Source organism: Podarcis cretensis (genome assembly GCF_951804945.1).
Source record: "Podarcis cretensis genome assembly, chromosome: 2".
In the NCBI taxonomy this organism is placed as follows: domain Eukaryota; kingdom Metazoa; phylum Chordata; class Lepidosauria; order Squamata; family Lacertidae; genus Podarcis; species Podarcis cretensis.
Window position 1 is genome coordinate 126,825,768 of NC_137171.1, and position 25,995 is coordinate 126,851,762.

The 25,995-nt window shown below is 51.1% G+C and overlaps 2 protein-coding genes across 2 annotated transcripts; both read left to right on the plus strand.

The window, feature by feature from the left end:
• The first annotated feature begins 3,426 nt into the window (after window positions 1-3,426).
• Window positions 3,427-7,475, plus strand: LOC307210879 (class II histocompatibility antigen, M alpha chain). Its single transcript, XM_079967060.1, has 5 exons — window positions 3,427-3,571; window positions 5,525-5,782; window positions 6,122-6,403; window positions 6,513-6,641; window positions 6,941-7,475. The coding sequence occupies exons 1-5, from the start codon at window positions 3,487-3,489 to the stop codon at window positions 6,943-6,945; spliced, it is 759 nt and encodes a 252-aa protein (XP_079823186.1). The 5' UTR covers window positions 3,427-3,486; the 3' UTR covers window positions 6,946-7,475.
• Window positions 7,476-18,460: 10,985 nt separating this feature from the next.
• On the plus strand, window positions 18,461-24,996 carry LOC307211296 (class II histocompatibility antigen, M beta 1 chain). The gene is made up of 6 exons (XM_079967784.1): window positions 18,461-18,941; window positions 19,983-20,267; window positions 21,267-21,551; window positions 22,405-22,521; window positions 23,179-23,214; window positions 24,094-24,996. The coding sequence occupies exons 1-6, from the start codon at window positions 18,881-18,883 to the stop codon at window positions 24,099-24,101; spliced, it is 792 nt and encodes a 263-aa protein (XP_079823910.1). The 5' UTR covers window positions 18,461-18,880; the 3' UTR covers window positions 24,102-24,996.
• The last annotated feature ends 999 nt before the right edge of the window (window positions 24,997-25,995 follow it).

The following is a 25,995-nucleotide window of genomic DNA, read 5'->3' on the forward strand; positions in this document are numbered from 1 at the left end:
ACTCTTCCCCCTCCCGTCCGGGGCGCATGCGCGCTGGGGCTTCGCTGCGGCGCGAGTCCCTTTCTGCGCGGTGGCGCAATGGCGCGGGGAAGGAGCGAGGGGAGCCCCCGGCACGGCGCATGCGCAGGAGCAGGCCAGCCCTTTCTCTGCCCTGATGCAGCTGCTGCAAGAGGGCGAGTCCCGGGCGAGTCCCATTTAGTCCTGCGCCAGCTCGCAGTTCCAGGAATAAATACTGTAACGCTCTTTCCTTTTCCTGCACCTATGCATGTGCGCGACTGCAGCACGCGTGCCTGCTCTCGCCGTGCGACAAATGCGGAGTTGAACTGTGGAACTCCCTGCCACTAGAGGCGGCGCTGGCCATCACCCTGGACGGCTTCGCTAGGGAATTAGACACCTGCTGCTCTCCTCCGGGTAGACTGCCTCTTACAATGGATGTCCTAGTTGAACTTTATTCTTACCGTCACAGACCAGATCCGGCTCACTTACAATATCAGGGAAATCATAAAACACCACAGGAATGCATTGAATTGCAATTGGGTATAACAAAGACAATACAGTTAAAAATATATATTAAATCTTGATCACTAAAATATAACCTAAGATTGTCATTTAAAACCTTAATTATTTTGGTAGTGCGGCTTGTTCCCTATGTTTTATGGCAGTCACACAGAATTTGGCCACCCTGAGCGTGATCTCAGGATCCTTGTCCTCTACCAGGAGTTTTAGACATTGAAGTTCGGAGAATTTGGTATAACAGGCGTGATAAATACTGAGTGTATATCCCCGTAGAAACGGCAGCGTAACAAGACATGAGAGACGCTTTCTACCTCCATCCAGACTCGTTCCGTGTATTATGGTTTACCCTTGAATCTGTCCTGCAATAAGACAGATGGCAGCACGTTGAATCTAGCGAGGGTAAATGACCGTCTGTATTTGGGTATTTGTAATTTTTATGTCCTATTAACTGCGATCTGTGCATTGCAGGGGGTTGGGCTAGATGACCCTTGGGTCCCTTCCAACTCCACAAATCTCTGCCCTAGCCACCATGACCACAAATTCATCTCATCCCACCCCCTTGAAAGCCCTCTGAGTGGGTGGACGTACGGCAGCCCCACTGAAATCGAAGGTGGCTTTTAATCAATTTGCACCCATCACTTAGCAGTTGCCTTAATTTCTCTCTGTCCTCCCACTGCACCCAGGCACAGAGACTTTGGGAGAATTGTGCCAGCGAGGGGTTGGTCTAGATGAGCCCCAGGGTGCCCCCGTCCGCCTCCGTCATATCGCCAATCCATTGATTAAGGAGGATCTTGTTTTTATTCTTCCAATTCATCCATATCAGTCTCTTGGCCACAATAAGAGCACGTGGGATCCACAATAAGGGCGTGGAATAATAATAATAATAATAATAATAATAATAATAATAATAATAATAATTTATTATTTGTATCCCGCCCACCTGGCTGGGTTTCCCCAGCCACTCTGGGCGGCTTCCAACAAAGATTAAAAGATTAAAAATACATTAAAATGTCACACATTTAAAACTTCCCTGAACTGCCTTCCCTGGGCTCCCTTCAGGTGTCTTTTAAATGTCAGGTAGTTCTTTATCTCGGGCGCCACCACCGAGAAGGCCCTCTGCCTGGTTCCCTGTAGCTTTGCTTTGCAAGTTTAACTCGCCTTTCAACAAGGTCCCTTATGGGGCTTCTCAGGAGTAAGTTGCTAGGAGGTTCGCAAGGCAGGTGGCTTGGGAATTTCCCCAAGCACACTTCCTGTTTGTGACTCATTGAGTCTTTTATAACAGGCACACACAGACAGGGCCTGACAAAAAGGGAAACTCTGAGGACGGGGAAGTGAAAGCAAAACTCTGCCTCCGCCCTGAGCCCCCTGTGGTGGATTTCTATAGGGAAGTGGGCAGGGGATGGGGGTCAGAGCTTGCTGGAGCCAGGCACGATCTCCTTTTGCTTGTCTGCAGAAATTCATGGAGGATAGAACCTCCAGCGTCAGAGGCAGTCTACCTCTGAATGTCAGTTGTTGGGGAACAATGGCAGGTAGGGAGGGGGGGTTTCCTGTTTAGCTATGGTCCCTGGAGCTCCTTCATCCTTCTTCATTTTCCTGCGTGATGCCCCAGATCACACACACACACACACACACACACACACACACACACATTCCTGCATTTGCAGGGGTTGAACCATATGACCCTGAGGTGACCCTTAAATCTCCCATGGTTCTATGATCTATTATTTATCTGTCATTAAACCTGGGTGCCGCCCTTTGTGAATACATTTCAGGACATGTTTGCAGCATAAAAATGTGAGATAAAAACAACAACAACACAAAATATATAATAAAAAGAAGAACGAAACACTAACCCCCTCCCACAAGCACATATGGGATGTTAGTCAGCCCAATGCTTAGGTGGAAGAGGAGCGCTTTCGCCTGGTGCCTAAAGGTGTCTAATGAAGGTGCCAAGCGAACTTCCTTGGGGAGAGCATCCTACAAACAGGGAGCCACTGCAGAAAAGGCCCTGTTCTCGTGCCCATTTAGGGGGCACACACAAAGAGGGGACCAGCTGAGCATTGCAGAGCCTGGCTTGGTTCATAGGGGGAGAGGCAGACTCTGAGGTGGGGCAGGATATTATTATTATTATTATTATTATTATTATTCACTGGGGAACATTTTTTTTCCATTTTCTGTTGCATGAGATATTTCAACTGTTCTTATATGCTCTTTTCAATGTTACACATGTCATGTTCAATGCTATATAAGTCACTTACACATTTATACTCATATTGTACTACTTTGGCTATGTGTTTAATAAAATATTGAATACTTGCATTGTGAAAAACAGATTGCGGTGAAAAGTGGAAAAATGCAAAAAAAAAAACCCACAACCCTAGAGCTTACAGAACAAAACCAACTTCAGATACAAAACCAGCATGTTGAAATTAGGTTAGAACAACTGCAGGTGTCAATCCAACAAAAAAATTGTTCCCCAGTGAAGAATTATTATTATTATTATTATTATTATTATTATTATTATTATTATTATCCTGAGCCATTCAAGGCCTTATAAGGCAAAACCAGCACTTTGAATGTGTCCCAGAAACTAATTGGCAGCCAGTGCGACGTTCAAACCATTTTACCCTGGTCAGCAACCTGGCCATCTTCAGAGTGATCTACGATTCACTGGGAGCTTTTAAACAGAGGTCAGACGGGCCATGCGTCGGGATTTCTTAGCTGGGGTCCCACTCCCTGCATTTGCCGGGGGTTGGGCTGGATGACCCTCAGGGGTCCCTGCGATTCTCTCCTCCCGCAGCCTAAGTCTGCGCTCCGGAGCCGGAACCCGGCAGCCTCTCCCTGGCAACTGGTGACGACGAAGCGCAACGAAGCCCCATTGGCTGCCTGGGAGAGGCAATCCCTAAACTGCTGCGAGTTGGGGGAACTCAGCTGTGGGGCTCGGAGATTTGCCGTGGGGCAGCGAGGACGATGGGTCCCGCGAGGTGCACCGGGGGTCTGGCGGCCCTGGCCTGGCTCTGGGGGGCAGCGGCGGCTGCAGCGGCCGAAGTGCGAGGTACAAAAATGCGTCTCCCTATTCCCTGCCTGCGTGGGGTGTGAAAACGAAGGTGTGGGGGGTTTTTTTTGGGGGGGGGGAGGTGGGGGGCTTTCAGATTGCATGCTTTTCCCCTAGCCCTGGCGAGTTCATACGAGCTGGCAGCGAGCCTCCCTCGGCAGCGCGTCCGTGTACTTGCTAACATTTGCCAGGCGGAAATTCAACCGGTGCAGCTTTCTCCCTCTCTCTCTCCCCCACCCGGCCCCAAACTCTTTTCTGGGTGGTCTGCAGCCCCCCCACCCAGAAGATGCCGGCTCCTCTGGGACTTCCAGGTGACCTTGGCTCGCTAGAGAAATGCCACCCCGTATTTATTTGTTTGTTTATTTTAAAATCCCTTTCTCAAGTTTCACTTTTGCAATTAAACTGGGGGGGGGGGGAAAGACTTCCGAGCAGCCTGTTGGTGTGACTTGAACTCGGATCTGACACCCGTGTGCCAGACTAGCGAGTTGGAAGGGACCATGAGGGGGGCATCTAGCCCAACCCTCTGCCAAGGCACAATTGTTTACAGAGTTTTTTCCCAAATAATAATCATAATAATATTTTTTTATTTATACCCCGCCCTTCCCAGTTCAAAAACCGGGCTCAGGGCGGCTAACAACAACCAATGTGAAACACTTAATTATAAAAGCAGCATAAAATACAGTATAAAAACATGAATAACAATAAAATTCAAAAAATCAAATATCAGTTAGATAATCCCCAGGGCTAGCTGGCTGAATTGGTCCTACTTGGGCCAGTGAGGAGGCCAGGGAAGAATAAGCTGCGGGGTCTCAGAGCGGGTGATCTTCATAAAAGGGAAGGAGAGGGAAGAAAAGGGAAATAAAAGATCAGGCTAAGTTCGAATTGAAAGCCAGGCGGAATAGCTCTGTCTTACAGGCCCTGCGGAAGGAGGTTAAATCCTGCAGGGCCCTGGTCTCATGGGACAGAGCATTCCACCAAGTCGGAGCCATCAGTGAGAAGGCCCTGGCCCTGGTGGAGGATAATCTGACTTCCTTAGGGCCCGGGACCTCTCAACTATGTAAATAGTATTTTGGCACCTAGTTTCCCCCTCTCTCCCCCATCCCCTAATAATCCCAAACCCCCATAACTGAGGGGGCTGCGGAAGGGGGAGGGGGAAATGGTGTTCAGAGGGGGAAAATGTGCTTTAGAATCCCCTACTTGCATTGAGGAAGTTCCTTCCTTCCTCTCCACGCCTTGTAGCAGCGCTGTCAGAGCGGGACTCTGGCAGAACCACAGACTCGTAGAACAATAGATTTGGAAGGGGGCTCCCAGGGTCATCTAGTCCAACCCCAGCTCAATAACCCCTGTTTCACCCCACAAGCACTTTCTGACAGTAACTGCTGTTTGCAAGCAGAAGAAGCTTCCTCAGAAGGCCATGTCAAGCAGAGGTTGGATGGCCCCAGGTTAGTTAATAATAATAATAATAGTAATAATAATAATAATAAAATTTTATTTATACCCCGCCCTCCCCAGCCAAGACTGGGCTCAGGGCAGCTAACACCAGGTATAAAAACAATGGATTAAAATACAACTTAAAAAGAAGATTAAAATGCAACATTGAAATGCAGCCTCATTTCAGCAGAAACTCAAATCAAAAGTCCATGCTTTCTTGCCATCCATCGCTGGCACATATGACTTAGCCAGGGAGGGTGAAGGGCAGAAGTCAGAGGGCAGGCAGCAGAAGATGGACACATGGAGGGGCGCATGGAGGCACATCACAGAATCAAAATAATTGTGGAGTTCAAGGGCCATCTAATCCAACCCCCCTGCAATTTTTGCCCAACGTGGAACTCGAACCCGTGTCCCTGACATTATGAGCCTCGTACTCTACTGACTGAGCTATGATTTGGGGGCAGCTTCTTATCTCCACCTCGATGACAGCGGTTGACCAACCTCCCTCTTTTTTGTGTCCAGAGGATCCTGCCCACCTGTTTTCTGAGGTCTACCTGTGCCAGCAGGATTCCCTGCTCCCTGAGATGGTCCAAACGTTGGACAACGAGGAACTCTTCTGGTTCAACTCCTCGGAGTCTGCCTGGCACGCCCGCCTCCCCGATTTCCAGCCGGGGGTGCGGACCCGGACCCCCCAAGGTCACATCCGGGTGCTGAACCAGCTCTGCAACGACGTGCTGAGCAACTTTTCGTACTATTTCGCAATTATGCCCGAAGCAAAAGGTGAGGGGGGTTTCTTTGCCTTGGGGGGACGGAGGGAGGGAGGGAGGGAGGGAGCCACCAGAAACTTCCTCCAGAGAGGAATTGTAGAATATATGTTACAATAAAAATAAACAAAAAAATATGCTACGATAAAAATAATAATAAGTAAAATAAAAAATACAAATAATAATGTAAGTAAAAGGATGGGGAGCCACCACTGAAAAGGCCACGTTCTCAAGTTGCTACGATAAAAATAATAATAAGTAAAATAAAGAATACAAATAATAATGTAAGTAAAAGGATGGGGAGCCACCACTGAAAAGGCCACATTCTCAAGTTGCCACCCTCTGCCCCCCCCAGGTATTGCTCAGGTGAAGGTCTTCCCCCTGCAGCCGCTGCAGCTGGGCCAGCCCAACAAGCTCGTCTGCTCAGTGACCAACCTCTTCCCTCCTGCGGCTGAGGTCACTTGGACGTACCAAGGCCAGCCCGTGACCCAGGGGGTCTCCACCCCTCCGGCAGTCCCTGTGGAGGACCTGGAGTTTGAGCTCTTCTCCTATCTGGAGGTGACCCCCCAGGAAGGAGACATCTACAGCTGCAACGTCAAGAGTCCCCGCGACACCTTCAGCATCCAGACGTTCTGGGGTGAGGCCCTGCTCTCCCCCTCTCTTCCCACACCTTGCCCCAAATGACCCTTGTACTCTCTCACACCCCCCCCAACTGACCCTCGGTCCCATCTCTCTCCCTCCTGCAGTCCCCCAAGATCCCGTCCCCTCGGAGCTCCTGGAGAACATACTGTGTGGCCTGGCCTTTGGGGTTGGCGTCCTCTTTGCCATCGCCGGGGTGGTCCTGGTGGCAGTATCCTGCAAGCGCGACAGCACAGGTAGAGCTGGAGGAGGCCCCTGGGCCCCTTGGGGAAGGAGGAGGCTGCAGCTCTGGGGCAGGTGGAGCCAAAGGCTTGTAGGGTTGGAAGGGGGTACCCTGAGGTCATCCATCCCAACCCCCTGCAAGGTCGCAGGTTCCCTTTTCATTCATCTGTTTCCTTGCTGGGCGAAACGTGTACGCCGCTTGACGTGAAATATGGCAACCATCAAAGATTCCTGCATTGCAGCGGGCTGGGCTAGATGACCTTTAGGGGCCCTCCCTCCAGTTCTGTGATTCTACGACCTTTCTCTTTTCCAGAATGAAATCCCCAGAGTCAACCTGAAGGAGGGATTTGGAGGAGAAGGAGCGTCACCTTTAAAGTCACCCCTGGCCCCCACCATGGGAACTGCCCCTCGGTGCCAGAATCTGTGTGTACGTGTGTGTGTGTGTGTGTGTGTGTGTGCCCATTTGCAATATTCAGTGAGCCGCGAACATCTGTCCGCCCTGCTTTGGTCCCGTGTCTCCCTTGCCACTGGCTCCCGGCAGGGGTGGGAGAGAGTCCAGTCTGTGAACCCGGAGAGAAACTGCTGCCAGTCAGTGTGGGCAGTCCTGGGTGAGGCGGGTCAGTGATGTGAGTGAGCTTCTTCTGTTGCCATTAAAGTTCTTGCTGCTAGAGAAGCAGTGGGGTAAATGAGGGGGTGGAAGGAGCAGAGGAGAGGAGCCCAACCAGGTTTGGATGAAGGAGTGCTGGCTCAGATCCCACTTCTGACACCTCTGTCGCACCAACCCCACTTCTGACACCTCTGTCGCACCAACCCCACTTCTGACACCTCTGTCGCACCAACCCCACTTCTGACACCTCTATCGCCACCAACCCCACTTCTGACACCTCTGTCGCACCAACCCCACTTCTGACACCTCTGTCGCCACCAACCCCACTTCTGACACCTCTGTCGCCACCAACTCCACTTCTGACATCTCTGTCGCCACCAACCCCACTTCTGACACCTCTGTCGCCACCAACTCCACTTCTGACATCTCTGTCGCACCAACCCCACTTCTGACACCTCTGTCGCACCAACCCCACTTCTGACACCTCTGTCGCACCAACCCCACTTCTGACACCACTGTCGCACCAACCCCACTTCTGACACCTCTGTCGCACCAACCCCACTTCTGACACCACTGTCGCCACCAACCCCACTTCTGACACCTCTGTCGCCACCAACCCCACTTCTGACATCTCTGTCGCCACCAACCCCACTTCTGACACCTCTGTCGCACCAACCCCACTTCTGACATCTCTGTCGCCACCAACCCCACTTCTGACACCTCTGTCGCACCAACCCCACTTCTGACACCACTGTCGCCACCAACCCCACTTCTGACACCTCTGTCGCACCAACCCCACTTCTGACACCTCTGTCGCCACCAACCCCACTTCTGACACCGCTGTTGCACCAATCCCACTTCTGACACCGCTGTCGCCACCAACCCCACTGCTAGCACTGGCACTGTTGCTACAGGTTTGTGATGGCCTTTGGCTAGAACAAGAAACTTACATAGACTGAATCTTGCTAGCCCCACAACCATCACTCACCCCACTGCTCACATCGCTAGCACCACCACTCCTGCTCCTCCTCCTACCTACGAGCCTTTCTCGCCAGGAGAGGGACACGCTTTGGCCTCAGATCTATTTTCTGGTCCATTTTCTCGCCAGGAGAGGGACACGCTTTGGCCTCAGATCTATTTTCTGGTCCATCAGCACCCAGCTTTTCCGCCCCTCCCAGGGGAATGAGAGACCTTTCTGGTCTGCCAGTGGCCCTTTAACAGGACCTTCTCTTGGAGGTACAGAGACCATCACCTGCTAATTGCTGCAGCAGGAGAGGACCGTACCACATGATTCTTCATTAGGGGCAGCTGCGCCCTGCAGCACAGTTTTTCTTCTGTGTGTGTGGCAGGGCTGAGCCCAGGCACTTGTGAAGTGATGGTGCCTCTGAGCGTGTTGAGAGTGCTGTCCATTACAGCAAGGAAGGGCAGATTGCTCCTTTTCAGCTTACAGAAGGCAGCTGTGGTATTTCTGGGCAGAAGTAATCCCCAGAACCATTCTCCCTTTTCTATGTTTTAGCATCATAGAGTCATAGAAGGGACCCCGAGGGTCATCTAGACCAACCCCCTGCTGCAAGGCAAGAATATTTGGCCCAATGTGTGTCTCCAACCCATGACCCTGAGATTAATAACAACAACAACAATATTTTTTTATTAATACCCCACTCTTCCTGGTTCAGAAAACCGGGCTCAGGGCAGCTAACAACAACACTTAATTGATGCAACAAAAAAACAGCATAAAATACAGTATAAAACGTGAATAACAATAAATTAAGAATTCAAAAATCAATTTAGGGGGGAAATCCATCCTATAAACATTATACGATCCCTAGGGCTAGCTGGCTAAGTTAGTTGTTCTACCAACTGAGTTATCGGCGATGTGGAAGCACAGGAGATTTTTTGAGAGGGAAGCTTCACTACCAGTTGAATTTCTGCCCTTTCATACAGCAGCTATGGGGAAGGCTTGAATAATCCCCGGGACTCCCCTACTTTGCAGGGTGGTTGTGCCAGACAACATGATAAAAAGGCAGTGGGCATCTTCTTAGTTTTAAAGGGGGGGGGGGGAGAGAGAGACTGGGAGGCCCATGCAGGACTAAAGAGGCACTGCAACTTTTAAAAGAGGGAAAGCAGAGAGATGGAAGGAGCAAAAAAAAAAAGTGGGGGGGGAGGTTTGTTTGGGGGGGGGGTTGTTTTCGGACCTTACGGACGCTGCACCTGCAATTGTTCCTGCTCAGCGATGTGTCCCTTTCCTTTGCGTTCCTGACGCCGGGTGCCAGGTGGAATTATTGCCAGGGGTGCAAAAAATAAAATGGGGAAAAAACAAAAAGAAATCAGATTTTGGAACTCTTCTTTCGCGTCCTTCCTGGCGATGCAAGCAGGAATTGAGGCAGAAGCCCCTGGGGTGGGGGAGGGGGTGGCTCTGCGGGGGTGGGGGAATCCAAGGGGGGGTCAGGGCCAGAAAGATGGGGAGTGAGTCCATGGGTGTGGACTTGTACAGGCAAAGAAGGTGCGTTATTCCCTGCCAGGTAGAATTCCTCAGGTAGAGCGTAGAGCAGAGCTGGGGGCGGGGCTTGATTAAGGGGGCGTGGCATTGGGGGATTAGAGCAGGGGAGGGGCAGGCAGTTACAAAACACAGCTGTCAACTTTTCCCTTTTCTTGCGAGGAATCCTATTCGGAATAAGGGAATTTCCCTTTTAAAAAAAGGGAAAAGTTGACAGCTATGTTACAAAATCCATGGCATTAAAAAAAAATTATTATGTTTATTGACGTTTTTCTGGGTTTTCCAAAGTACGTACATTGTGTCTCTTTTTTTTCCAATACATGGGGGGGGTTTACAAATTTGCAAGGGACTGCAATATTGTCTCCTCCACTTTGATCTTCTTGCATAGTGGGCGGGGGAGAGATGCCTCTCCCCTGTCTCAAAAAATAGCAATACACACACTTGCGCTTTTTGTTCTTTGTTTTTTTCCTGGCCCTGCTGTTCTCATGCAACAACATGACCAGGCTGGAAGATTTGGGAAAGCTTCACTTGTGGGGGTTTCTGTTTATTTTGCAAAAAAATTAAATGCCCTGATTTCAGCTTATTTAAAGAGTCCTGCTTTACAAGTTGTTTAAAAAAAAATAAAAATGAGTGAATTCATACTGTATTTGCAAGGAGGATCAATAAAATGAATTTCTTTTTTCTTCTTTTTTTCTTCTTTTTTTGACTATTTTCACATAACAAATTATTCCAACAATTATATTTTCCCCCTACGACTTCTCTCAGTTCCTCTTTCTGATTTATTAACACATATTGTTCTCTGCTAAGTAAAAATCTCTAAGTTATGTATCTATTATGTTAACAAATAGATTTGTGTATGTTTATTCGAAACTTGCCAAGGAGTCCAACTCATTTTGTCATTTCTTTAAGTACTTTATAAAAGGTTCACATTCTTCTTTAAAGTCACAGTTGTCCTTGTCGCGTAGTTTGTGCGTCAATTTTGCCAGTTCCGCATAGTCCATCAGTTTCTCTCGCCACTGTTCTTTTGTCGGGATTTCTTAATTCTTCCATCCTTCTGCTGTTAAGACTCTTGCCGCCGTTGTCACATACATACATATGTTCTTCATTTTCCTTGTCTTTTCCTACAATCCCTAACAGAAATGCTTCAGGCTTTTTTTACGAATATTAATTTGAACATTTTCTTCAACTCATTATAGACGGTAATGGGACGCGGGTGGCGCTGTGGGTAAAACCTCAGCGCCTAGGACTTGCCGATTGCATGGTCGGCGGTTCGAATCCCCGCGGCGGGGTGAGCTCCCGTCGTTCGGTCCCAGCTCCTGCCAACCTAGCAGTTCAAAAGCACCCTTAAGTGCAAGTAGATAAATAGGTACCGCTTTATAGCGGGAAGGTAAACGGCGTTTCCGTGTGCTGCGCTGGCTCGCCAGATGCAGCTTTGTCACGCTGGCCACGTGACCCAGAAGTGTCTCCAGACAGCGCTGGCCCCTGGCCTATAGAGTGAGATGGGCGCACAACCCTAGAGTCGGACACGACTGGCCCGTACGGGCAGGGGTACCTTTACCTTTACCTTTACCTTTACCATTATAGATGGTACATAACACCAATACAGATAGGAAGAATGTATAAAACCGGCTCAAATATATTTTGGAAATGTAAGGGGAAAAGAAGGGACTTTTTATCACATGCCGTGGGATTGTAGAGAAATTAATAAAATGTATTTCAACAGGGGCAAATGTCAGGTTCTAGACTTAGGCAGGAAGAATCAACTGCACAAATATAGGATGGGGGCACCTGGGACGCGAGGGGGCATCCGAGGAGGGAGAAAAGGAAAGAGGGACAGAGAGCAGTGTTGCCCCTGGCACCCCTGGCCGCCATTCAAGGCACCCCTGGGGGCCACGGCACATGGGTTGAAAACATCCGCCTTAGGCGGTGTAGAGACTCGCCCCACCTTTTCCAATACAATATATAATGAATTGAGAAAGGTTTTAAAATATAACTTTAATAAAAAGCCATAGGCATTTTTATTAGGTTTAATTGGAGAAGAAATACATATAAGAGATGTAAATATGTTTATGTATGCCACACATAGCTGTCAACCGTCCCTTATTTGGCGGGAAACTCCCTTATCCCAGCGCAGTTTGCCGCTGCTGTCCCTTATTGATGATGTCCCTTAAATTCCCCAGGTTTCATGCTCCCCCGGCTCGGGAGGGAAACAGTGGCTAGGGTTCCTCCGCCGCGAAAGAGAGTGTGCGCGTGAGCTGCCGCCTCTCCGTCTCTCCCTTTCCCCCCTGTGATAGGAATTTTGAGGTCTTAGATATATGGTAATGTTCATAAGTGTACCAACATAGATCAGCACAGGAACACAGACCTGGAACAATTTTGGTTCCTAAATTCAGCACAGTTTTCTCTGCAAGGTCCAAGTGGGAAACCTTCCATTGTCTTTTCCTTCACAAATCCTGTCTTAAGGGCACATTTAAGATATGAATAGGGTGTGAGCCTGTGACCTGGCCCAGGAACTAAGTATTTATCACTACAAAAGACTGGCCAGGCTCCCCAGGCAATCCAATCAAGTAACCTGCCAGACAGGAGATAAACAATGACAGGAGAAAAAGAACATTCAAATTTCTGTTTTAGAGCGTGTTTTTTGAGATGTAGGTGTGATGTATCTGAGGGGTGGTCTTAGGTTACACCCCTTCTGTGATGTATGTATGATGTTTCTGGGGGTGTTCTTGGACTCCAAGGCGGGCAATTTCAAAAGTCTTTATAAGGCCTTGTGCACCATTGTTCTGGGTTCCTCCTGCGTGTGGTGTGGTAGGACCCTGTTGCAATAAAGATCAAGCTTACTAGCTGCTTTGCTTCTCAGTATTCTCTGGCTGGTCTCTGTTATTCTCTCTTACCAATAGGGAACCTATGTAAGGACTCTATATGGGCTCTTGGATACTCCATAAGGGAAAAGGGCAATTTTTGTTTACAACACCCCTCAGGGGTGCATCGTGAGGAGACGGGTGGCGGCGGGCAGCCCCTCCGCCATGCTGCCAGGGGAAGCCGGAGGCGGCGGCTGAGGAGGCGGCCTGAGGGAGGAGGAAGAGGAGGGGATGGGGAGGGACGCAGAAGGACGGCGCTTCAGCGGCCGTGGCGGCGCCGCAACTGCCTCATGCTGGGCTCGCGGGCGGCGTGGGCGAGAGTCTCCCTCTCTCTCTGGTGGGGAAGGGCCGATGGAACTCCTCGCGCCTGGACGCCGGCAGCCCAGCCCCGACGTGCTGCTTAGCATCCCCTCCAACCAGTGCAGCATCTTAATGTAGTGATTTCCCCCTCTGCATCCCTTTCCTAACTCTATTTTTATATATCCTTTGTCCATCCATAGTTCAAATCTTTACTACAAGTGTTCTGTCAGTCCTACCAATGTATGTAACTCTTTACAATAGCTTTCCAACTAAATTATAAACTTTCCCCATTCTTGATTAAAGAGGTCCTTTTCCTGGTTTCTAATTCTGCCTGTTAGCTTTGCCATCTGGGCGTCGTTCACCAGTTTTGTCTGGCCCTCTTCTTGGGTGGGAGTTGTAGACCCTTCGGATCATCCAGTCCAGCCCCCTGCAAAACACAGTCAGTCGCAGCAAAAGCAGCCTGGCTCCATCAGTGCCAGATTTGTGTATAAGCTTAGCAAAATCCCCTATTTTGGCTGCTAGTCCCTTATTTTCAAGGCTTCTGGTCCCTTATTTTCAAACCTGCATGTTGACAGCTATGATGCCACAAGGGCTGCAAGGATACTTCTGGCTCAAAATGGAGACATCAGGAACTCCCAACACTGGAAGATTGGCAGGTTAAGATGGTGGAGGACGCAGAGATGGCCAAGTTGATGATTCGTAATCTGCGTGACGAACTGTTTCAGGAGGACTGGAACAAATTTATACTTCATATGAAATAATAATAATAATAATAATAATTTATTATTTATACCCCGCCCATCTGGCTGAGTTTCCCCAGCCACTCTGGGCGGCTCCCAATCAGTGTTAAAAACAATACAGCATTACATATTAAAAACTTCCCTGAACAGAGCTGCCTTCAGATGTCTTCTGAATGTCAGGTAATTCTTTATCTCTTTGACATCTGATGGGAGGGCGTTCCACAGGTCGGGCGCCACTACCGAGAAGGCCCTCTGCCTGGTTCCCTGTAGCCTCACTTCTCGCAATGAGGGAACCGCCAGAAGGCCCTCGGCGCTGGATCTCAGTGTCCGGGCTGAACGATGGGGGTGGAGATGCTCCTTCAGGTATACAGGACCGAGGCTGTTTAGGGCTTTAAAGGTCAGCACCAACACTTTGAATCGTGCTCGGAAACGTACTGGGAGCCAGTGCAGATCTCTCAGAACCGGTGTTATGTGGTCCCGGCGGCCACTCCCAGTCACCAGTCTAGCTGCCGCATTCTGGATTAATTGCAGTTTCCGGGTCACCTTCAAAGGTAGCCCCACGTAGAGCGCGTTGCAGTAGTCCAAGCGTGAGATAACCAGAGCATGCACCACTCTGGCGAGACAGTCCGCGGGAAGGTAGGGTCTTAGCCTGCGTACCAGGTGGAGCTGGTAGACAGCTGCCCTGGACACAGAGTTAACCTGCGCCTCCATGGACAGCTGTGAGTCCAAAATGACTCCCAGGCTGCGCACCTGGTCCTTCAGGGGCACAGTTACCCCATTCAGGACCAGGGAATCCTCTACACCTGCCCGCCTCCTGTCCCCCAAAAACAGTACTTCTGTCTTGTCAGGATTCAACCTCAATCTGTTAGCCGCCATCCAACCTCCAACCGCCTCCAGGCACTCACACAGGACCTTCACCGCCTTCACTGGTTCTGATTTAAAGGAGAGGTAGAGCTGGGTGTCATCTGCATACTGATGAACACCCAGTCCAAACCCCCTGATGATCTCTCCCAGCGGCTTCATATAGATGTTAAAAAGCATGGGGGAGAGGACGGAACCCTGAGGTACCCCACAAGTGAGGGCCCAAGGGTCTGAACACTCATCCCCCACCACCACTTTCTGAACACGGCCCAGGAGGAAGGAGCGGAACCACTGTATAACAGTGCCCCCAGCTCCCAGCCCCTCTAGACGGTCCAGAAGGATGTTATGGTCGATGGTGTCAAAGGCCGCTGAGAGATCCAGCAGAACTAGGAAACAGCTCTCACCTTTGTCCCTAGCCCGCCGGAGATCATCAACCAGCGCGACCAAGGCAGTTTCAGTCCCATGGTGAGGCCTGAATCCCGATTGGAAGGGATCCAAATGGTCCGTTTCCTCCAGGCGTGCTTGGAGTTGTTCAGCAACCACCCGCTCAATCACCTTGCCCAAGAATGGAAGATTTGAGACTGGGCGATAGTTGGCCAAATTGGCCGGGTCTAAAGATGTTTTTTTAAGAAGCGGTTTAATGACCGCCTCTTTCAGCGGGTCTGGGAAGGCTCCCTCACAGAGGGAAGCATTCACCACCCCGCAAAGCCCATCGCCCAGCCCTTCCCGGCTCGCTTTTATCAGCCAGGATGGGCAAGGATCAAGAAGACAGGTGGTCGGTTTCACTCGTCCAAGCAGCCTGTCCACATCCTCGGAGGTAACAGATTGGAATTGATCCCATATAACAGGACCAGACAGAACTCTAGCACTCTCCCGCCCTGGCCCTGCTCCCACTGTGGAGACTACTTCCTTCTGAATCTGAGCGATTTTATCTGCAAAAAACTTTGCAAAAGCATTGCAGGAGATCTTGGGGTCCCTACCAGGCCCCGGTGGTACGGGTGGTTCCGATAAACTGCGAACCACCTGAAAAAGTCTCCTGCTGCTGTTTTCTGCAGATGCAATGGAGGCGGCGAAGAAGGCCCTCTTCGCCGTCGCCATTGCCACTTGGTAGGCTCGACGTTGAGCTCTAACCCGTGTCCGGTCTGATTCAGAATGAGTTTTCCGCCACCGGCGCTCTAGCCGTCTCAACGATTGTTTCATCACCCTCAGCTCCGGGGAGAACCACGGGGCTGTCCGGGCTCCATGCAATCGGAGAGGGCGCTTCGGAGCCAGACAGTCAATAGCCCTGGTTAGCTCCGCATTCCAGCGTGCCACCAGGGAATCAGCTGAAAGGCCATCAACTTGGGATAAAGCATCCCCTACCACTCTCTGGAAGCCAATTGGATCCATTAGGTGGCGGGGGCGGACCATCCGAATCGGTCCCACCTCCCTGCGGAGGGGAAGGGTTGCGGAGAAGTCCAGTTGCACCAGGAAGTGATCTGACCATGGCACTTCTTTTGTTTCGCTTTTAGTTAATGTCAGATCACCAACATCCGTAGAGGTAAACACCAAGTCTAAGGCATGTCCGTGGCTATGAGTTGGGCCAAACTTATTCAGGGACAGCCCCATGGAGGCCATGCTTTCCACGAAGTCCCGAGCTGCCCCTTGTAAGGTCGTGTCGGCATGGATGTTAAAATCCCCCAGGACAACCAAGCTAGGTGTCTCCAGGAGTATATCCGCCACGACCTGAAGCAGCTCGGGCAGGGAATCCTTGGTGCAGCGGGGAGGTCGGTACACCAGTAGGAATCCTGTACTGCCCCTATTGCCCAACTTCCAGAACATGCACTCAGAAAACTGGGTCTTCCCAATAGGACGCCTGGTGCAGACTAATGACTTCCTAAAAATCGCTGCAACCCCCCCTCCCCGCCCACATGACCTGGGTTGCTGTGCGTAAGAGAAACCTGGTGGGCAAGCAGCGGCAAGGACAGGCCCATCTGCCTCATCCAACCAGGTCTCTGTCACACATGCCAGGTCAAATCCTCCATCCACAATCAGGTCGTGGATGGCAGTAGTTTTATTCATCATTGACCTGGCATTGCACAGCAACACTTTCAGGTCATGTGGGTTTCCCTTGCTGATTACTGTATCCTTCCGGTCAGGACCAGACCTGGAGGCAGGGATAGTCCTCAAACAACGACTAAACCTGCCTCCTCGGTAATGACATGGTCTGGTCTTAGCATAACTCCTCCTCCTGCCCGTGATCACTGAGATCGGGTGTCCCAATACATCTCCCCCTGTGGAACCTGCCCCACCCAATCTATTGGCTGAGGCCCACTCCCAGGCAGCCATGACCCTCCCCCTTAAAAGGCAAAATACAAACTATATAATAATTTAACAGAATAATAATAATAATAAAACAAAACAGAACAAAACAAAACAAAACAAAGCAAAGCAAGGAACAATAGTGCTTATCCCACCCCAAGCAAAAATAAAATAATGAAATAATATAATATTATAAAAAACAACAACCACCATTTAAAGTGCTGCAAATTAAAAGCGATTAAAACATTTAAAACCATTTTGTCCATTGCTGCCGGTAGCTACTCAGGCCTCTTATGCTGTGGCAGTGAGTGCAGGCCCCGCCCCCTAGGCCGGATGGAGTTGGCAGGAGAGGGAGCGGTCTTCCCAACACTCACGCAAGCAGCAGCAGCAGCAGCAGCAGCAGTTGTGTCCCGGAGGCCTCTCTCAGGCCTCTTATGCTGTGGGTGCGAGTGCAGGCCCCGCCCCCTAGGCCGGATGGAGTTGGCAGGAGAGGGAGCGGTCCTCCCAACACTCACGCAAGCAGCAGCAGCAGCAGTCGTGTCCCGGAAGCCTCTCTCAGGCCTCTTATGCTGTGGGTGCGAGTGCAGGCCCCGCCCCCTAGGCCGGATGGAGTTGGCAGGAGAGGGAGCGGTCTTCCCAACACTCACGCAAGCAGCAGCAGCAGCAGTCCAAGAAAATTGTAAACATCTGAAAAACGTTTGCAGGCTTGAATTGAAATGTTTTGCAATGTAAATATAAGGAACTGACTTAACAAGGTGAAATATTACAATAAGATAGAAGGTAAACATGTGATGATAGAAATGCGAAGACTAGAGAAAGGTGTGTGGAAGTCAGAAAGAGGGAGGGAAGTAGGTCGATGCTCTTATAGAGCAATGTATTAAGTTATAGAATTATGTAACAAAATGTGATTATGATCAAAGTGGAAAATTTAATAAAAATCATTTTTTTTTTAAAAAAAAAAGAGAGACTGGTCCCATCTTTTCTAAAGACCTCCCGCACAGCCCCCCCCCCAACCCGAGCGCCGGCTTCCTGACGCTTCGCCCGGCTCCTTTGCAGGGCGAAAGTGAAAGTGGACCCGAGCCAAAGGGCAGTGGGGGAGGGGAGGGAAAGAGGAAGCGGGAGGCGGAGGGGGAGGGGGGGCCTGATTCTACATGTGGCGGCGCCGGGCGGTTTCGGATCCCCTCTGGCTGGTGCTGGTTCTGCAAAATGCAAAAAGCAACGACCAAACAGGAGCTCTGGCTCCAGGGACTGGGGCCTGGGGGGCCGGGGGCCGGTTCTGGCCTGCTGTGCGCCCTGAGATTCCTGCATCGCAGCGGGGTGGTCTGGATGACCCTCGGGGATCCCTTCCAATTTCATAGTAGAGCGAATTTCTATGGGGTTTTTTATTATTAGGGCAAGGCGTGTGTGGAGACCTCCCCACTGCGGCCCTCCAGGCCTCGCTGCCCGGCCCTCGGGACTCTGCTCAGGCCACGCCCCTTCTCCCCAGGCCACGCCCCTCTCCGGCCCTGCTTTGCACCCCGAGAAGCCGGAATGGGGGGCAGAGAGGGGCGTGCCAGGGAACTAGTCTTCACAGACTTTCCTCCTGAAAAACCCCGACGGCTCCTCTCTGCCCGGCGACTGATGACGCGGCGGCGGGCCGACTCCCCATTGGCTCCCCGCGGGACGGGGGATTTCTGGCTTCTCCCTCCCCACAGTGTGGGGCTGAGGCTGGGGGGCAGAGTCGGCTCCCCTGGACGCGGCCAGAGCAGCAGTTGCAGCAGAGGAGATCCTTCTCTCTGAGGAATCCCCTCGAGCAGCTGGGATCCAGAGACAGCGACCCTCCTCTGGAGGAAGGGAAGGGATCCCACTGCCCCCCCCACGCAAAAAAAGATTCCCCAAAACTACAGCGAAGGGATCCAGGAGAGCAGATCTCTCGCTGGGATCCGGGGGCCGGTCAGAGTTGGTGATCCGTCCAGAGAGCGCAGAAACGAAACCCGGGATCCCTTGCCAAGTGGATCCCTAGGAGCGCGGAGAGAGATCCAGAGCCTGCAAAGCGGATCCTCCTTTTTCTTCCTCCTCCTCCTCCTCCTCGCCCAGCGGAGTCAGGATGCGGCCTCTCGGGGCGGCTTTGGCCGGCCTCTGCCTGGCGCTGAGTTACCTGCCAACAGGTAAGGCTGGGGCGGGAAGGATCGAGAGATCCGGGGCTCGTCGCAGGGTCGTTGTTGGGGGGCTGGAAGAGGGAGGGGAGACTCGGCCTTGAGAAAAAAGTGGGGTGCAAATAACCCACCTCTCGACCCGTTAATCCTTTTTTTTTATATAGATTTTTTATTAGTTTTCCGATTTTTAAAAGACACAACAAGAACAACATACAAACAAACACATAAATTCATAATTTCTTAACCTCATTTTCATAAGCCTCTTTTCTCGGACTTCCCCATACCTTCCCCTTTTTGCATCCTTTTTTTTTTTAACAATTATTCAACAACCCTTTTAACCAATTAAATTTAAATTCATTCTCCTTTTCAATTTCACCCTAAGTCAAACAAGATTTACCGCTGTAATTCTACGTCTTCCTCTCCCTTAACATTTTAGCACTCCTCAATTTTATAGTAGCTCTTAAGATATATTTTAAACTTCTTCCAATCTTCCTCCACAGCCTCTTTCTCTTGGTCACGGATTCTGCCGGTCATTTCTGCCAATCCCATAAAGTCAATCACTTTCGCCTGCCATTCCTCCAGTGTGGGTAGCTCTTGTGTCTTCCAATATTTTGCTAGAAGAATCCTTGCTGCCGTAGTAGCGTACAAAAAAAAATTTTTTGTCCTTCCTCGGCACCAATTGGCCAACCATACCCAAGAGAAATGCCTCTGGTTTTTTATGAAAGGTGCATTTAAGTACTTTCTTAATCTCATTATAAATCATTTCCCAGAAGGCCTTAATCTTTGGGCAGGTCCACCAAAGGTGGAAGAAGGTACCATCAGTCTCTTTACATTTCCAACATTTATTATTGGGCAGATGATAAATCTTCGCAAGCTTGACTGGAGTCATGTACCACCTGTAAATCATTTTCATAATGTTTTCTCTTAAGGCATTGCATGCCGTAAATTTAATACCTGTGGTCCATAACTGCTCCCAGTCAGCAAACATAATGTCATGACCTATGTCTTGTGCCCATCTAATCATAGCTCTCGACCCATTAATCCTTTCCGCAGGGGCTTTCGTCGTCCATCTGCAGGAAGACTGCTTCCTCTCGGACGGGGGTCGTGCCCTCTGGCTCAACTGGACGGTGGCCTTCAACAAGATCCCCTTCATCTGCTTCGAGGGATCCAGCGGGAGCTTCGTGCCCTGCGGCCTGGGCGCCTACAGCCCCTGGGACCAGCTGACCGCCTACTTCGCGGACCACCTGAACGCCGTCCTGGGGGCGCAGATGAAGGGGGAGGCGCAGCGCTGCCAGGGGCAGGTCCACTCGCTGTGGGGAGCCTCAGCGCTCAGGAAGAGTGAGTGGGGGGCGCTGGGGGGGGAGTAGCAGCCCCAAAGACCTGGGTTGTATCTGGAGGACGCCAGGTGGGGAAAGTGGCGTGGGAAGTGAAGGCAAGTGGGGTGGCAAGTGGGGTGGCAAGCGAAGGCACGTGGGGTGGCAAGTGGGGTGGCAAGCGAAGGCAAGTGGGGTGGCAAGTGGGGTGGCAAGCGAAGGCAAGTGGGGTGGCAAGTGAAGGCAAGTGGGGTGGCAAGTGAAGGCAAGTGGGGTGGCAAGTGACATGGCAAGTGGGGTGGCAAGTGAAGGCAAGTGGGGTGGCAAGTGACATGGCAAGTGGGGTGGCAAGCGAAGGCAAGTGGGGTGGCAAGTGACATGGCAAGTGGGGTGGCAAGTGACATGGCAAGTGGGGTGGCAAGTGAAGGCAAGTGACGTGGCAAGTGGGGTGGCAGGTGACATGGCAAGTGGGGTGGCAAGTGAAGGCAAGTGACGTGGCAAGTGGGGTGGCAGGTGACATGGCAAGTGGGGTGGCAAGCGAAGGCAAGTGGGGTGGCAAGTGGGGTGGCAAGTGACATGGCAAGTGGGGTGGCAAGTGGGGTGGCAAGTGACATGGCAAGTGGGGTGGCAAGTGAAGGCAAGTGGGGTGGCAAGTGGGGTGGCAGGTGACATGGCAAGTGGGGTGGCAAGTGGGGTGGCAAGTGAAGGCAAGTGACGTGGCAAGTGGGGTGGCAAGCGAAGGCAAGTGGGGTGGCAAGTGGGGTGGCTAGTGGGGTTGCAAGTGGTGGCAGGTAGTGTGGCCAGTGAAGGCAAGTGGGGTGGCAAATGATGGCAAGTGACAGCAAGTGGGGTGGCAAGTGACATGACAAGTGATGTGGCAAGTGATGTGGCAAGTGACATGACAAGTGACTGGTGAGTGGTGTAGCAAGTGACGGCAAGATTATCCCAGCAGGAGGCATGCAGCTGAGCCAACCCTCAAAGGACCTATTGCGGATTCTGATTCTGTACCCCCTCCTCTCCACAGCTCCCCCCAAGGTCCGGGTGTTCCCTGTCATCCCTCAGAACACCCCGGAGTCCATCATGTTGGCGTGTGTCGTGTGGGGCTTCTACCCGCAAGACGTGACTGTCACCTGGCTGTGGAACGGGGCCCCCCTGAAGAACGGGACAGGCCCCCCGGCAATGCCCTCCAGCAACGGGGACTGGACCTACCAAGCTCTGCTCACTCTCCCCGTGGACCCCCGGCAGGGAGGCACCTACACCTGCCAGGTGACCCACATGAGCCTGAATGAAACCCTCACCAAGGACTGGGGTGAGTGATGGCGGGGGGGGGGGCTGGGCTGCTTCACGCAGCACAGAGTTCAGCTATGGAACTCCCTGCCACCGACGTGGATGGCTTTGAAAGAGAATGGCAGCCTCCCACTGGATTCCCCAAATGCCTCTGTGCATGTGCAGAATGTCTCTTCGCCGCCCCCCCCTTCCAAGTGACCACAATGAGCCACCAACTAACTTGAGATCTGGAGGAAAGGTCCAGCTGCGATTCCTGCCTTGCAGGGGGCTGGCCTAGATGGCCTTTGGGGGTCCCTTCCAACCCACAAGCCTAGGATTCTATGATCTCGCTGAGCCTTATTTTCTCATTTATTTATATCATTAAATTTATATGTCGCTTTTTGAGGGGGGGGACGACGACTCCAAGCAGTTAGTAAGAATCACAGAATTGTAGAATTGGAAGGGACCCTGAGGGTCATCTAGACCAACCCCCTGAAATGCAGGAATCTCAGGTAAAGCTTTTCCTGCCAGATGGCCAACCAACCTCTGCTTTAAAAACCCCAAGGAAAGGGGGGGGGGGGAAATAGAACAATAAGTAAAAATCTGTGATGAGCGATAAGCAGATCGAAACACCCACCCACATCTGCAGAAACAAGAATGCTTTTTAGCAGGCGCCTGGTATCAAGAGGCAGGGAGTTCCACAGGGTTCGGGAGCTGCCACACTGAAATGCTGATTCCTTACGAAGTCGGGACGGGTGTTAGGTGGCAGCCCCAGCCCCACAGATACAAGCGGTTAAGAGGATGGATGGGTGAGGGGGTCAGAAAACCTCCTGCCCCACAGGTGAGGAAGGTGACCCACATTTAACAGTTCCCTGCCGTTTCTGTTTCTCCCGCAGCACCAGGCTTGGCTCTGGACCTCCGGTGGAAAGTGGGGGTCTCGGCGGCCATGCTGGGGGTCGGCATCCTTCTCCTTGCCGTGGGCACCGTCCTTTGGAAGAGGAGATTCCCCGAAGGTATGGGCCAGAGGAGAACATGAGCTGGGGGGATGGGGTTTTGCTTTTTGCCGAATCCTTAAGATTTATACACTGCTTTTTGCCGGTTCCTTAAGATTTATACACTGCTTTATTGCCAATTCCCTAAGATTTATACACCGCTTTTTGCCGGTTCCTTAAGATTTATACACTGCTTTATTGCCAGTTCCTTAAGATTTATGCACTGCTATATTGCCGAATCCTTAAGATTTATACACCGCTTTTTGCCGACTCCTTAAGATTTATACACTGCTTTTTGCCGGTTTCTTAAGATTTATACACCGCTTTTTGCCGGTTTCTTAAGATTTATACACTGCTTTTTGCCGAATCCTTAAGATTTATACACTGCTTTATTGCTAGTTCCTTAAGATTTATACACCGCTTTTTGCCAGTTCCTTAAGATTTATACACTGCTTTATTGCCAGTTCCTTAAGATTTATACACCGCTTTTTGCCGACTCCTTAAAATTTATAACCTGCTTTTTGCAGATTCCTTAAGATTTATACACTGAAACCGCTGAGCTCTCATCAGCTTGGGCCCCATTGATGTGTGACCCCTCAGGTGGGCGGTTGGGTGGGGCTTTCCTCTGGGTGGGGGCCGTTCTTTTTGCTGACTCCCTCTTTCTCTCTCCCCTTCCAGGCTATGCCCCCATTGATGGCAACACCTACCCAAATGGTAAGAGCACCTTTGCTCCCTCCCTCCTGCTTAGTTAAACTATGGAACTACCTGCCACAAGAAGCCAACTTGGGCAGCCTTGCAATGTTCCTTGGCCTGATCCTGCAGGCTCTGCTCGTGTTCTTAGGACGACAAATTCTGGCTGAGCATCGGGGTAATTTTTTAAGGGTTAGGGGAGTTGTTTGGAGCGGAAAGGGCAGGGGTCTCCCTTCTAGCAAAGATCCCACAGCCAGCCTTCGAGTCCCCCACCCTCCAATTATTCCAAGGATCGGGTCCACTCGGGTCCCCTGCTTTCAGAGTCAGAAAAGTGAAAAGCCTCTGGGAAATCTCTGCTCCCTATCACATTTATAGCAGCACACAGAGGTCTCCCTCCCCCATTTTGCTCCGTACAACAACCCTGTGAGGTAGGGTAGGCAGAGAAAGAAAGAGATTGTGCCCCCCCTGTGAATTACACAGCTGAGTGGGGATTTGAACTCTGGTCTCGCAGGTCCTAACGATTCTCAACTTTGAATTTTATTGTTATCCATGTTTTAACACTGTATTTTACGCTGCTTTTACAATTAAGTGTTTTAAATTTGCTGTTAGCTGCCCTGAGCCCGGTTTTTGAACCGGGAAAGGTGGGGTATAAATAAAACATCATTATTATTATTATTATTATTATTATTATTATTATTATTACACCACCCTGTCTCCCACAACAACCCTGCCAGGGAGGACTACACAGCCAGATGTTATACAAGGGTGCCCCCCAGATGTGACAGCAGGGGGGCTTGGCTTGGGACAGAGAACCACAAGGGGGGGTCGCCAAGCAGAATAAAAGCTTTTACTCCCCACTTCCTGCCATGAACCTCTAAATTCCGACACCCTCCCTTTCTGCAGGTCGCTAGCCTGACTCCGAAGATGCCTCTCTCCCCAAACTCCTTCGTCGGTGATTTCATCCTGGATCCATTGGGGAGACCCCAAACTATCGAAGGGGATGCCACCAACCTTGGCCTTGCTGCTACTTCAAAGACCCTCCAGAGACCCCCACCCCAAAGCCCCAAGGGGGTCCCTTGAGCCCAGAACCCTCCCCACACCCTGCCTCCTCCTCCTCTGCTAATTTCTCTCACCCCGTCTAAGTCGCTGCCTCCTCCTCCTCCTCCTCCGCAGCTGATTAGAACCACAAAACTGTGGGGCTGGGACCCCAGGAGGTTCTCTAGACCAACCCCCTGCAGCGCATTGTGCAAAGATGCCCCTCCTCTATTCCCACCTGCCTGTCATCAGGTACAATCGAGCTGAGATTCCTGCACTGCAGCGGGGTTGGGCTTGATGACCGCTGGGGGTCCCAGCTGTACAATTCTTTGATTCTGTGGGAGAGGAACTCTTTTTTTTAAATCCACTCGTGGGGCTCCTTCGCTCCAGGTTTTTAATGAGAGGTTGTGTGCACATCTGTATATATGCTTTTATTAAGACTTTTCATTAAAATAAAAACCAAGGAGAAAGCTAAGGTCCCAAGTTCGGCGGGTCCACCTTCCTGTGTGTGCGAGAAGATTTACCTGCAAAAGAGGACTTTGCATTCAAACCATTTCTCGCTTGCTTTTGTTAAGCTGCGCTTCCCGCATTGCAGAGGGTTTGTCTAGATGGCCCCTGGGGGCCCCTTCCAACTCTGCCCTCGCAAAGCAAGCCCCTTTATCCAAGGACCTTCCGCCCTCCTCTTCCTAACCTGCCTGCCGTCGTGCGTTCAGGCTTCGTTTTTTAAGGGAGATTTGTTGAGACAAAAATAAAGGGCAAAATGCCTTCGGACGTGCTGTCTGGTTTCTCTCTTTGCCTTTGGGGTCCTTGCCGCTCAGTGCTGCGCACTCTGACCGGCAGCCAATTCTGACACTCCAGAATTCCAGGCAAGTTTTGTGCTTTCGGCAGCCCTGCTTGCAGATGCCACCGGCAGGATTTGAACCCAGAACCACTCAGCTACGGAGGCCTCCACCCCACCCTCAACCAACTGCATCCTGCTGCCTTTCCTAAGCAGAAGGGGTTTTTAAAAGGAGTCCCAGAGCCGTTTCCAGAACCAAACGGGCAGCTCAGTTTTTAAAATATTCTTTTTTAGGGGGGAGAAATGTTCCTTTGCGGCTGCTAAGCTCACAAGCACAGAGTGTGTGTTGACGTCTGCGATAGAGTTTGAACCCGGGGCCTCCGTTCTGCAGTGCAAGCAGGTGTCCTGCCCCTTGAGCCACAGGGCTGCGTCCCTGCCGGACCCTTCGCCCTTCCAAGCAGGTGTCCAACACAGCTGCCGTTGCAATTTTCATTAAACTGCAATTTTCCACACCTTAACACAGCATTTGGGGTGGGGACACACACACACAAAAAAGGGAACCGTCTCCTGTGTTGTGTTATTATTTGATCTGGCTATACTGCGGTTCTTTTTGGAGTAGTGAGCACAGGAAGAAAAAAAAATCCAGTTCCTTGAGATCTAGCAACTTGAGATTTCCCGGAGTTTGCCAGAGGCCCGAGAGAGAGAAGGGGTGAGGAGGGGCCCTTTGCTCAAAACCTCACATGGCAGATACCTGCCGGATTACAAGGCAGGGGTAGGGGCTCCAACCGCCCAGGTAAGGCAAAGGCTTTCAAGGTAGATACAGCAAGGTTGCAGGTTCCAGCCCCTTAAGGAACAGCTGCATATTCCTGCATTGTGCGGGGTTGGGCTAGATGACCTCTGGGGTTCCCTTGCAGACCTACAATTTTGGGATTGTGGGGTCTGAATGCCCACCTGGCCCTGCCCCACCTCCTAGTGAGAGAGAGAGAGAGGCT

What these genes read in the sequence shown, in the direction of transcription:
- LOC307210879 (XM_079967060.1), top strand. Translation starts at nt 3,487, where the DNA reads ATGGGTCCCGCGAGGTGCACCGGGGGTCTGGCGGCCCTGGCCTGGCTC. An exon ending in TGCAGCGGCCGAAGTGCGAG is followed by an intron (nt 3,572 to 5,524) that starts GTACAAAAATGC and finishes TTTTGTGTCCAG; the next exon opens with AGGATCCTGCCCACCTGTTT. An exon ending in CAGCATCCAGACGTTCTGGG is followed by an intron (nt 6,404 to 6,512) that starts GTGAGGCCCTGC and finishes TCCCTCCTGCAG; the next exon opens with TCCCCCAAGATCCCGTCCCC.
- LOC307211296 (XM_079967784.1), top strand. Translation starts at nt 18,881, where the DNA reads ATGCGGCCTCTCGGGGCGGCTTTGGCCGGCCTCTGCCTGGCGCTGAGT. An exon ending in GCTGAGTTACCTGCCAACAG is followed by an intron (nt 18,942 to 19,982) that starts GTAAGGCTGGGG and finishes TCCTTTCCGCAG; the next exon opens with GGGCTTTCGTCGTCCATCTG. An exon ending in AGCCTCAGCGCTCAGGAAGA is followed by an intron (nt 20,268 to 21,266) that starts GTGAGTGGGGGG and finishes TCCTCTCCACAG; the next exon opens with CTCCCCCCAAGGTCCGGGTG.